The 13,428-nt window shown below is 37.3% G+C and overlaps 1 protein-coding gene across 2 annotated transcripts in view; it reads right to left on the reverse strand.

The window, feature by feature from the left end:
• Window positions 1-13,428, reverse strand: part of LOC111864198 (hemicentin-1) — a gene marked incomplete at its 5' end in the record, with an annotated part of 147,354 nt that overhangs the window by 124,967 nt on the left and 8,959 nt on the right. For both annotated transcript variants that reach the window (XM_033751343.1, XM_023851272.2), the window contains 3 exon segments: window positions 3,675-3,769; window positions 6,284-6,461; window positions 7,799-7,926. In XM_033751343.1, coding sequence (XP_033607234.1) covers window positions 3,675-3,769; window positions 6,284-6,461; window positions 7,799-7,926 — 401 coding nt within the window.

A 13,428-nucleotide genomic window follows, 5' to 3' on the forward strand; every position in this document is an offset into this window, starting at 1 on the left:
AGCTCTAGCGGTCGTTGGAGGGCTTCGTTTATCTTCTTCTCACCTCCTAGCAGCAGCTGGAACTTTATATCGGCATCTCGTATTCCGTATACGAAGGCTATTCCTGCCTCTCTTCCTATGTGGTCTGCAGATAGATTGGGGTAGGCATGATGGGAAAGCAGTTCAATGGCCGTGGCAAAGTCTTGCAGGGATTCTCCAGGTTTCTGGGTCCTTGTTCTTAATTGGCAGCGGTAGGCAGCTGCAAAGTGTTGGTCCCCGAAACGGTCCTCTAAAGCCTGAAGAGTTTCCTCGTAAATGGCATTTGCTGGAATGCCGGATAGCATTTCTGCCGCCCGGCCCTTCAGAGCGGTGATCAGGTATGTTAATTTTTCCCTGTCCAACCATTGGTTGTGTTCTGCTACGGTCTCGAATTGTCGCCGGAACACGCTCCACGTTGAATTCCCGTTGAATGTCGGTGGCTGAGCTGTGCTCGCGACGATCGTTGACGTATTTCCCCGCTCGGCCTTCACTTGCACTATGTCCAACCGGGCCTGGAACTCGCGTTTGGTTTTGTCAATTGCTGTGCAGGTTTCGTTGTAGTTTTTCATCAGGCTTTCCTGGAGTTTATCTGTCCGCGTGCAGAAGGACACTTCAATCTGCTCAGTTATTTCTGACCGGAGAGTCCGTTTGTCGTGTTCAACAATCGCCAAAATGTTTTCAACTCTATGTTGGATTTTATCATCCAATTCTGTTCGCATAGATTGCATTGCGGCCTTCAATTCTTCCTTGTCGGCCGCCGCCTTTTCTTGGTTGGCATCTAATTTGGCCATTAAATCCTCTTTGTCTTTCCTCCTATTGGCCTCCATTTCTTGGTAGGATCTCATGTTGGCGTCCATGCTGTTTTCCATCCAGGACATGTTTCGGTTTTATAGAAAACATCACCAGGTTAATAATCGATACCAGGAAGTAATGACAGAAATTACAACTATCTACCCTGGCAGAACATGTTTTACATCATTATTCATTCATTCATTCATTCATTCATTCATTCATTCATCAATGGCTTTGCAGCCCTTTCTTGGGCCCTGGCCTCTTCTTTAGTTTCTTAACCTTTTTTCACAGATGGTTGAACAAGTGAACAGCCTGTTGCAAGGCCGCTACCTACACACAGGATAACACAAACACAGAACACACACATCTATCCCTTGAATGGGATTTGAACCCATGATCCCAGTGTTAGAGCAAGCGAAGACAGTTCATACCATAGACTGCATGGCCACTGCGATCAGCTGTTACATCACTGTAGATAGCCATAATTACTGAAAGTACTTTGTGCTATTAATTATCAGCTTGATGACTGTTTTTGTAAAACCAAAACACGTAGTGGAATAAAATTAATGAGTACATTATTAGTGCTTTATCTGTAGCTGTGCAAATGTTCAACAGTTTGAAACTCTGTCACGTCCACACAAATAGGACACAACTTCTGAAAGTCGCTAAAAAAATCTGTTAAATCACAGGTGCAACATTCATAACTACAGATGTATTTGTAGGACTACCTGATAATGGTCCTGTGAGGACTGAAACGTGTAGTAAAAGGTAAAGTTGTCTCTGTGCTTAACTACACCATGAAGATGTAAGGTAGCATGGATGTATAGATCCACATTTTCTTGACCTCAGCACTAGTTGGAGGTGAGTGGTCAGCTTCACGCCCCGACCGCTTTACCCATGGGGAAGAGCCCCCAGTAAACATTGTATAGGAAGTTGGGTGTACCCTAGAGCCAGTCTGGATGACATGGAGAAGTGAAAATTTTTGGCCCTACTGGGATTCGAACTCGAACCCTTTGTTGTCCAGCCTGTAGCCAGCTGCCATGGTGGCTCCTCCAAAATATGTAGCAGCCACTGAAATAAACCAAGTGTTAAGAGTTACCTTGGTTTATTCAATTAAATATTGTTGTGTCAATAGCCAAATCTTTTCCCGTTAACTCTTAGGAATTTCAATGAATTAGCATTCAGTGTACTTTTCAGCTTTGAAGATCAAGTAAGTGCATTCCTCTGTGAATCAATGTGCAAGTGGACTATATGATATCACATCCCAAAAGAGACAACTCTTCAAGCTCTATTCTATCTGGAATATTTTTTGATATGGACAATATTTAATTAACTACAAGGAAAATATTTCTGACTTTGTATGATGAACATAACATATGACTCCATTCCTAGTCCGTTGTCAACAGATGTTAATCTCTGGTACGCAAAACCATTGCTCCTGAAAACTGGGTGATGCCAAATTATTTAGGATGACTGCAGTTGGAAATGCATCACTAAATAACCCAAGACTCAAATTATTTGGCTACTGAAGGGATAACACAGTCAGTATTGCGGCTGCTTACAGGCTGGATGACAGAGGGGTTGGGGTTTGAGTACCAGTAAGGTCAAGAATTTTCTCTTCTCCATGTAGTCCAGACTGGCTCTGGGACCCATCCAGCCTCCAATCCAATGGGTATGGGGGGGGGGCTCTTTCCCTGGGGATAAAGTGGCAGGGGCATGAAGCTGATCACTCAACTCCAGCTAGTGTTGAGGTCCATTCCCCCATATGCCTTTATGGTGTAATACTTAATTACTTAAGCACAAGGACAACTTTACCTTATTTTAGTCAGAAGTATGAAAAGTTTAGTGAAGTCATTCTCTGTTTATCTTTCAGAATAAATGACTTCCATTTAGTGCTACTCTTAATTCAGCCCATAGTGATGGAACTTATAAACCTGGATTTATTCATGAATACTCGAGTGGAAAACTACTGCGTCCTAAAGATTTGCCTGTTATGATTACTTCAGGATTAACAGGTTAGCAAAATGTAAACAAGGAATGGTACTTCCCTTCTGTAACTGATCAGTTCCTTCAGCAACAAACAGATGCATCACAACCTGGTTGATTATTATTAATGTACTGGAGGGACCAGATGCTTCCATTCTCAGGGTAATAGAGTAAGCTTATCATGGGAAAAATGGTACAGAAGTTTGGAAAGGACCAATATTCTTCACACTATTCTCCTTTCCCTTACTGGTTCACTGAGGGCCCTGACCCTATCTTCAGAGCTTCACAGTCACTGCTATGAGAACCTCAAATCTCAAATGTATCACAAATCTGTACAGAATTTTGCCATCTATCTTAAAATAAGGTTTGTTTAAATAGCAACTAATCACGATAATTTAAATTAATGTTTTTGCATAAGTAACGACAGTTAATATGGATTTGATATGAGTTAGCATAGTTGGTTAGTAAAGACAGGTGAACAGACTGAACAATTTTAATAGAAACTTTGCAGGGTTGTGAATGCATCTGAAAGTGAGCTATGGGAATTAAGCTTAGTGATTTATATTTTCAAGTAATAATTTGGGATTTTAATCATGTCTTTCAGTAGCAGATATTCAAATTACTAAATTTTAGCTATTTATTTTTCATTGATGATGATGATGAGGAGGAGGAGGAGTGTGTTCAGGGGTGCGAGAGCATCATTAGCTATACGCATATCTAACTAAAAACTTAATAAGAACTGCACTTAAAAAACACAGAAAGGCAAATTATATTTCATTGATATTGTCTGACATGTGATTTTATAATACTTCTCTGAGTTCGGAGCATCGATATTTTCCGTCTATCCCATTGAGGAAAGTTATGGTAAAGTAACTCACCTAACACCAGCAAGGATATGTCTTTCCTGTCAGACCCTGCATCATTCACAGCTTCACATCTATAATGCCCAGAACTGCCAAAGGTAGCCACAAATCTACGGAAAAAAAAAACCCAACATGAGTGGTTTCTTTCTTTCTCTAAAGGTGTGTGAGAAACATGGATTCATTACACAAATACAGTGAAATATTCATTTACAATTTATTTGGTGACCAGCATATTTGAACATTAAACCAACAACAATTTTAAACAGGGGAAATTACTGATCTAGTCCAACTGAGGACCTAAAAGTCTGTGATGATGGTCCATTAGTACAAATATTATGTTTCTGGACATTATTCATCGTTTCGCTTTCATCTAAAACACTGTCCTGTTTATATTCAAAACACAATGTTTTGGTGACTGGATTCTGTTTTCATCTTCAGGTAAAACCTACTCAGTTGGGCCCAGTCAATAGAGCTAGTCCCTATCTCTGGACATATAAACAGGACGGTGTTTTAGATAAAAGCAGGATCATGGATAATGTCCAGAAACATAGTATTTGTAGTTCAACTGAAATAGACTGTTAAATGACAAAAAACATATATGAAGGAACATAAAATGAAGGTTTCAATGTATGACATTAGACAATGGCCAATATCCAACATAACATTTCTATGGATATTTGTTTCCATTTACTCTCTAAGTTCTTTAAAAGAAAGTATAAATGAAATGAAGATATATTTCCGACTTTGGCAAAACAAAATGTTATTCAAAACTGTTAGTACGCAAACCATAGGTCTGCATGCTAACTGGAAGTCTTTCCTTGGGCCAAATTACATAAGTATGAAATTCTTGCCCATTTCACAACACGGGAAGTTATTAACAACAATATAACATATTTAATTAATGATCAGACTTCAAGTGTAAATCAAATATTTCAGAGATTCAATGTCAACTCTTCAAAAAAAATATTTTCTTTCTGCTGCATGTTCATGAACTGTTACTTTTGTATGAACACTGATACACTTATAATTAAAATTGTTTTCCTCAATCATTCTTCATAATAGTTGTCCAGTTTGTTAAGAAATTTCAGCCCTTGTATGGAACCCACAGGATGAAAACCATGTTCCACAGAAGTCCCCACCGGTCCCTCTCCTGAGCCACGTAAATCCAGTGCACACCTCACTACACTGTTTCCTTAAGATCCAGTATACGACCATTCTGTATTACATTATTACTGAATATACTGTCACATGACTAATAATAATTGGTTTTGGATTGGATGACTGGATTTATTGATCATTCTTTTACCATCACTTATAATCACAATCAATTACAATAACTAACAATAAATCTTCAGCTCAATTCTGACTGGATTATGACTGACTTGAACAATGAACTCTGATCTGAACAGCCTCTTATATGGCATATCGGTATCCAAGGAAATGTTTGTTGATCACTCCTTTCTATGGAAACGTGTTTCGTAATGGGTTGGTTTCCAAGAATCAATCTCTATGAAAATGTGTTTGCCAACTTGTTTCTTAGCAATGGGTCTACACGTCACAATATTTGAACTAAAATTTTCTTTCTGTAGATCCTTAATTCTGCACTCAATACATATCATTTTACTGAATTCAAACTTGTACAGACACTATAGAGTTTTAACTATAGAGCTAGAGTGTCATATTGCTTTCATAACTGGGACTTTCTTTGTAATGGCTACACTAGCACAGGATACAAGATAAACTAGAGTTATTAATTAATTAAAACATTTAAACAATAGTAACATAAATATGCTGAATAAAATAAACTATACATTAGCTTAGACATAACAAGGAATATATAAAAGGTTAATATAAAACATCACTCAGAGAAGGCGGTGGAAAGATAGCATTAAAACAGATCTCACTTTTATTTGTGCTAGGTTTATTTCATGGTGCTTTCGGTATTTCAGATTATATGTCATAGAATGATAGGGTGATTCAAGAATTATGAATTAGAAACTATGTAAATGGAAATGGTTGTCAGCTAATTTGAGGTACTACCCCAGAATTCACTTATAGGGACTATGGAATCCATTAAGATTACAATCAGGCATCTTCAAGGTACAAGTCGGAGACATTTCTGCCAGAGTCAACTTACTCGGTGAAATGGATTTTACAGAAGTGTTATGAATATAGGAACTTGACTCAGCTATGCAACCCATGTTCTACCTGATGGATCATAGGAGCTACTGGTATCCAGAATTCCCTCACCCGAGGAATCTATGCTGTTGCTTCCTTGTTTATGTAATCCCATCATTTCAATATACCATGTGATTTTCCCTTCCTCCAGTTGTTTAGTAAGCAAACGCTTTGTCTTGGTACTGAGGACTGGAATCGAGTCTTTCGTTTTCCAGTGGCCAGCTTTACCTTTTAATCAACATCACATACACATGCGATATGTAATTTTAATGTACAGTGGAACCATTCTGGCAACGTGCATCTAATGATGGTTGTGTATGGCCGAAACATGTAGTGTCAGAGAAGTAGGACAAGACAATAAGTTGTATTTCAGACAGAAATATATGTATACAAGTGAATACATTTTAAACACAATATTACTATTTTTAGTTACTATAAACACCTACCTGACAGTGGCATTATTGTCAAAATACATGACTTCATTCCCATAAGAAGATAAGGGCACTTCATCTTTGTGCCATGTGATCACTGGTTTAGGGATGGCTTCTACCTCGCATGTTAATGTAATCATCTGACCATCTATGGCACTTACTGAATGCCCTCCTGGCAATATGTGTGGTGGCACTGCAACGGTTTACAAAATCTTCTTTGATGATTATGGTCTTCTGTGGTGTGATACCAGGTAGTTTGGTGTACGATGGGGTACCCAAAAGAAACCGAACTAATTTTTTTGTGGGCAGAGCTTTTGTAGTACCGTGTTTTGCTGCTATGAGTGCATATAGCTAACATTCCTGGGTCGATAAGCTGACTACCGTTGCTTCAGAAGGTAAAGACTAGTTTCGGCAGAGTTCATAGTGACAACTGTTTTGTGTGATCGTCGTTTTTGCAATGGCTGATTTTCGTGAACAGCGTGCGGTGGTGAAATTCTGCTTTTTGCTCAGGAAAAGTGGAACACAAACTCTTGAAATGTTAAAAACGGCGTACAAGGACGATGCTATGGGGAAAACTCAAGTGTTTTCCCATTTCAAGAATGGTGAAATGTCAACTGATGACAAACCTCGTTCTGGTCGTCCTTCCACGGCCCAAACACATGAAAATGTTGAAAAAATTCGCGAAATCATCAAGGAAGATCGACGACGGACCATTGAAGAAATTGTGGAGCTGTCAGGAGTGACTTGAAGCTCAGCGGCCAGATTTGTGGCAGTCGGGTGACTGGTTTTTCCATCATGACAATGCCCCTGCTCACACAGCCCTGTCTGTATGACAATTCTTGACCAAAAATGGTATGACCCCTGTTCCTCACCCTCCATACTCACCCGACCTTGCCCCGTGCGACTTTTTTTGTTTCCTCGAATGAAAGGAGACATGAAAGGAAAAAATGACGGAGGCGCTGTCAAGCATCTCAAAAGAAGAATTTAGGGAATGTTTTGAAAAATGGAATAAAAGACTAGACAAGTGTATTAGTGTAAGTGGAGAGTACTTTGAAGGGGATTGAAGGTTTGTGCTTAAAATTTGAATAAATAAGTTAAAAAAAAATAAGTTCGGTTTCTTTTGGGTACCCCCTCGTATGTATAAAATCAGTACATCAGTTCCTGTCATTGAATTATTTCATGTATTATATTTTCCCATACGGTTCACTCATCTTCCCTGAAAATGAGGTGATACCCTTCCTCCAAAACTTTGTGTACCTCCCTACCAAACTGCACAGCATCACATCCCAGAATCCTAAAAACAATATATATTCATATGTGCAGGAATAAATTTTGCATTGACTTTGCATCAAATGAATATATGCTGAACACAGAAAATTTACATATTTTAGTTGAGAAACAGTGCAACCATTACCATGAAACTACTGAAGACAACACTAAATAATTAATCACTCCCAGAGAAGTTTACATTGTGTGTCACTTGACTCTAATTACATTACATAACAACATACTGGTAATTCTTAGACAAACCTTGCACAAACAGAGCCATTGTTTTACTTCCTTCTCCTGCTGGGTTAACTGCCGTACATACGTATGTCCCACTGTCTGCTGTACTCACAGAGGTCATTACCAGTGAGTTGTCTTCATTATTCTTGTAACTGTGGAAAAAAAGAGAACATTACATGAAATGTGGGTGTAAACCAGCATATCTATATGATTTAACCTTTAAATGCCAGACTTTTGAAATGGTGGTAAGCTTGAGCTGGCTAGAGTTTGTTTAAATGCCCACTGCCGGTGTGTGTTTAAATGTCCCTTCCTGTTAGGGTGCTTAAACAATTTTAAGCATTGTGTTTAAAAATGCTATATCTAACACAATTTTTATGATAAATGGATGGAATTAACTTTGTTCGTATCAGCAAAGAACATAGTGTTGCATATTATAATGGAAGATTTGAAAATTTTTATACAAAGAGTTATACTCTATTTTCAATTTTTCTCTTTTAATCTTGATGCGTACTCTAAAAATGCTTTCCCTGTTCTTCACAGAGTTGTTCTGCATTATAAATTCACTCCTGCTTGTAACACTTGACATATTTTAGCAGTCCCTGGTGTCATGAAATACGTGGTGTGTTCAAAAAGTATCGAGCCTTCTTTTTTCCCAAATAAACCAATGAAGCGTGGGAGACTCCCTTCAGTGGAGATGTGTAGGGGACATTCATTCATAGTCGTGAATTTTTTCCCGCCAGCAGAAAACGTCAGTTGTTGGCAGTCGGCCTATGAGTGAGAACGTGTAGTGAGCTCTCGTCGGATTCCAGTAAGGTGTAAAATGACGGAACAACATGAGCAGCGATATTGCATCAAATTTTGCAAAAAGCTTGGCGATACCCAAGTGGAAACCATTCGCAAGATTCAACAGGCTTTCGGGGACCATGCCATGAGCAACTCAAGGATAAAGGAGTGGTACAACCGCTTCAAAGATGGCCGCACATCAGTGGACAGCGAACCGTGTTCAGGCAGACCCTCAACAAGCCGAAATGAGAATGTCATTGAGCAAGTTCAGACTTGGGTCATGGAGGACCGTCGTATCACAGTCCGAGAACTTGCGAACGAGATGGGGGTAAGCATTGGATCGGTACATTCAATTTTGACCGAGGATTTGGGCATGAGGAGTGTGTCCGCGAAATTCGTACCGAAACTGCGCATCTGGTTCAGACTTTCTTCGCCAAACACAACATCCCTGTGGTTCGTCAGGCTCCCTACTCCCCCGACATGGCTCCGTGTGACTTTTGGCCATTTCCCAAGCTGAAAATGCCACTGAAAGGAACCCGATTTGAGTCAAGAGAAGACATCATGCGGAATGCGACGGCCCGGCTGATCACCATTCCAAGAGACGCGTTCCAGAAGTGTTTCCAAGAATGGCGGAAGCGCTGGGAGAAGTGTGTGCATTACCAAGGAGACTACTTTGAAGGTGATTAGGGTTTTGTACCTCCAAATCAATAAATGTATTTCTGCCGACCAAAGGTTCGATACTTTTTGAACACACTACGTAGATGGAAGCAATAAAATAATTTGGTTCTCTGCTGGCAAATTTTACATCTTTGTTACACTATTCAGATTTTCGAATCTTCTAACTAAAGGACAGGAGAATGAAAGCATGGTTATTCAAGAAAAAGCTAGAGGGAACAATTGGACGGTCCCTTCTTCAGTGCTAAGACCTTCCGTTATAGCTGCAAGAGATTATTGCCCCTTCCATGGTCATGAACAGACAGTCGCATTGTGGCTGAGATACAGATTGTGATCTGTTTTCTGTGCGTTCATAGTGAAATCGAATACTGTAGTTTCATTTCAGCTTATATATGTACATCAAGCAGACAACAACAAAAAATGTATGTACATCGAATTTTACTATATGTTTTAACACAGTAATCTGCAGAATATGCAATGACAGAACTGGCTTGTGAATGAGTTTGGGCATAACTCATATGCATGCTCTTTTTTGTTGTTGTTCAATTAGCTATCATTTTAATTCCTCTATTAGGGTTTTACTCAAGTCTGTCTGGTAAATACTACATTTAAAAATAAATATTTAGGACTGTGTATGCACTTCTACTAGTAGTGTGTGCATGTGCTTCCACTAGCAGAGTTTAAATGCCCGACTGGCCAAATCGGGGTACTTTGGCCACGACGACCATACTCATCACTGACCTGATCAGGGAACTTTGGATGTTAAAAGTTAAATCCTCATGTTTAAAAAGTTTAAAAAACCGAGCATCTGGCTTTACATGAACCTCAGGTTAAATTCATGGTGTGTATTTGTATCAACCGTCTTACAGTGCACACAATTTCACCTTTCTCTTCACTACATATTTCAGCACTAATGTGCCATCTTCAGGTGTGGTTTTGTTTACATCAAACCATTGCACTGTATGCCATCATGTCTCCTTTATAAAATGATTAAAATGTAAATATGTCATGTATAATAATAAAATTTATATATTAAAACTTTTCAAGATTTATCATCTATACGTCGCACTTCAAATTCGCGAGTTACGTCAATCCTCTCCTATGGCAGTACTCTTCCTATATTCTTGTGTATATCTGCAACATGAAAGTGTTACTCATTAATACCACGTTTTGACTTCTATCTGTTACGTGTGGTTTTACAATGTTTAATACTCACTGTGTCCTGTGTTGTGTCCATCCCTTGTGACTGCGTGCGTTGTACTGCTGGATATGTATGTGTGCTGTCTTCATATTGATGAGTTATGATGTTGTGGGGGTAAATGTAGTGGGGGTAGGTGGTGGGGTGTTGTTAGGTTGTTCTGTGTAAATAGTGTGTAATTCGTGAAATATTGGGTTATATATTTCTTTATTTATATTGTTCATATGCGTGTTTTTCTTTATTGTTCTGTATATATGATAGTTTTCTAATGTGTTTAAATATTGTCCTTTCTTATTTGTTGCTATGATATCCATAGTATTTTCTATTGCACCATATGCATGTCCTGTGTTTAATATGTGTTCTGAGTATCCTATATTGCTGTTATTGTGTCTTATGTCGTGTATGTGTTCTTTGTATCTGGTATTAAATTTCCTCTCTTTCTCCATTGTGAAATTTATCGTTTGTTGCAGTTTATGAAACTCTATAATAATCATACCATCAATATTTTTTTTTGTTTATATCATATAATATTAGTATGTCGTCAACATATCTGAAATATCCAATTATGTTCTGATTTTTTAATATGTTGTATATTTGTGTGTGTTCCATGTTCTGGATATATATCTCTGCTAATATTGCAGATGTTGGAGTTCCCATAGCTAAACCATCTGTTTGTTTGTAATATTTTTGTTCATACTGAAAATAATTTTGGTCTAGTATAGTGTTCAATATGCACATAATTTCTCTTTGTGTATTTATGTTTTTATTATGATTGTGTTGTAGTATATTTTTAGTTATGTTCATTATATCCTTCTTAGGTATGTTTGTATACATGTTTTCTGTATCAAAAGAACATAATCTTATGTTTTCATCCATTATAATGGTGTTTAAGTCATTCATTAATTGTATGGAGTTATGTATATTATATGTGTTTGGTAATTGTAAATATTCTTGTAGTGTTTTGGATAATAGTATTGCTATTTGGTATGCTGGGGCATGTCTCCAATTGATTATGGGTCTAATAGGTGTGTTATGTTTGTGTATTTTTATTGTCGCATGTAAATTTGGGGCCATGGGATTCATGTTTGTGTATTTCCATTTTTTTTTTTTTGTATCGTATTTGTGCATAGTTTTATTGTTTGTTTAATATTATTTTGGTATTGTTGTGTTGGGTCTTTGTTAATTAGTGTAAAATTATTTTCATGTATGAATTTCAATATTTTTTTGTTGATACTCTTCTTCTGTTATTATTACTAATGTTTTTCCTTTGTCTGCTTTTGTTGCTATTAATTTGTTATCTAGCATTTTTCTTTTTATATTCATAGCTAATTTTCATTCTCTCTTACTTTTATAGCTAATATTAATATCTTTGTTTTGCTAATATCTTTGATTTGTTTCGCAACTACATGTCTGTAGTAGTTGTGTTCTGTTATATCCTGTTTTGTTATCGCTGTTTCTGCTTTGAGAGCTAATATTTCAATCCATTTTTTGTTTTTATAGTGTAGATTGTATTTTAACCCTTTGCTTAAGAGCTGAATTTTGTCTTGTGTGAAGTGTGTGTTCAGGTTAAATATATAAAAAAATACGTATGCATATATATGAGGTACTACATTTAATTTTGCATTGTTTCTAAAGAGGAATTTTTATTGACTGATGAATCTTAAATATACGAGTTGAAGGCAACTGCTATGATCACAACTCTCAAAATGTTTTGGCTTTATTTTCTCAAAATCTGTGTAAAAGTAACACTTTTACTATGAAGCCCCACCATGGAACTACTTGCTACAAATGCCAAGTCTGGCTGGGGGTTGAATGCAGCTACACAGAATAAGCCACAATACTTCCCCAAATGAACTTCAAATGACAGCAGGTATAGGTTGTGTGAAAGTCTATTCATTCATCCAAACATTGGCGCACTGAATCTGATTTCATGCACTGACAGAAATTCTGATTAACAATGAGCCAATCTCTTCATCTGTGCCAGTTTTAATACAAAATACACCAAGCTGATGTAATTGGTAAGTCATGTGCAAAGGGTTAAGGACAAACTTCTCTGATAATCCTTATTATAACCAACCATGTAAACTGGGCCATCAACACAACATAAAAGTATCTTAAAGACGAAACCAAAACAGATGCCACTGTGTCATTATTGTTTATTTATTATGCAAAGATGTACGCCTTTATGGTTTGCATCCTGCTGTATGTTCAACAATCATGTAAATTTGGCTGTCAACACAATATAAAAGTATAGATACATACATACATAGATACATAATTTCACAGATCTATTGTCCAGAAACCGGAATGGATATTGAATTCGTCAGCAAAATGACATTGCAAAATGCAATCTAGGCTCAACAATTAAAATATTCAAGAATTATAAAATAAAAACACAATAATAAAATAAAAAGCAGTCATATAACAAATCTAGATAATACATAATCTTGGAAAGACAACAATAATGTATTATGCTTGCCTGTATGTCATGTATTCATCTACCGAATAAAATGCATTTAAAATAAGATAATCTTTTAGCTTTTGTTTAAAAGTATTAATATTGTTTTCAAGGAATATATATTGTATGGCAAGTTATTAAATATTCTAATGGATGAAAAATGCACACTCTTTTGAATGGAAGATAATCTCACAAAGGAAATACGTAGTTTATTATGCCACCTAGTACTTAATTTGTGTATGCCATTATTCACCTGATACATATCAGGATTTTTGAGTACAAACAAGACTATGGAATATATATATTGTAACATGTTGCGCGACTGAGAACCCCCCTCCNCTTCCCTACATGAACTCCTTGGCCCTAATCTTAACAAGACTATTAACCCGTTGCCGTGGTTCAACGTGTATGTTTCATCAGGGATTTAAATCGTCTGGGGGGGTTCGACGTGTATGTTTCGTCCAGCTGCACACCTATGTTATAACGCCCATAATAATTGATGGTTTTGCCGTAGATTGTTAGATTTTTCGCTGGCCTGTT

The sequence above is a fragment of the Cryptotermes secundus genome, unplaced genomic scaffold (genome assembly GCF_002891405.2).
Source record: "Cryptotermes secundus unplaced genomic scaffold, Csec_1.0 scaffold2898, whole genome shotgun sequence".
Taxonomy (NCBI): Eukaryota; Metazoa; Arthropoda; class Insecta; order Blattodea; family Kalotermitidae; genus Cryptotermes; species Cryptotermes secundus.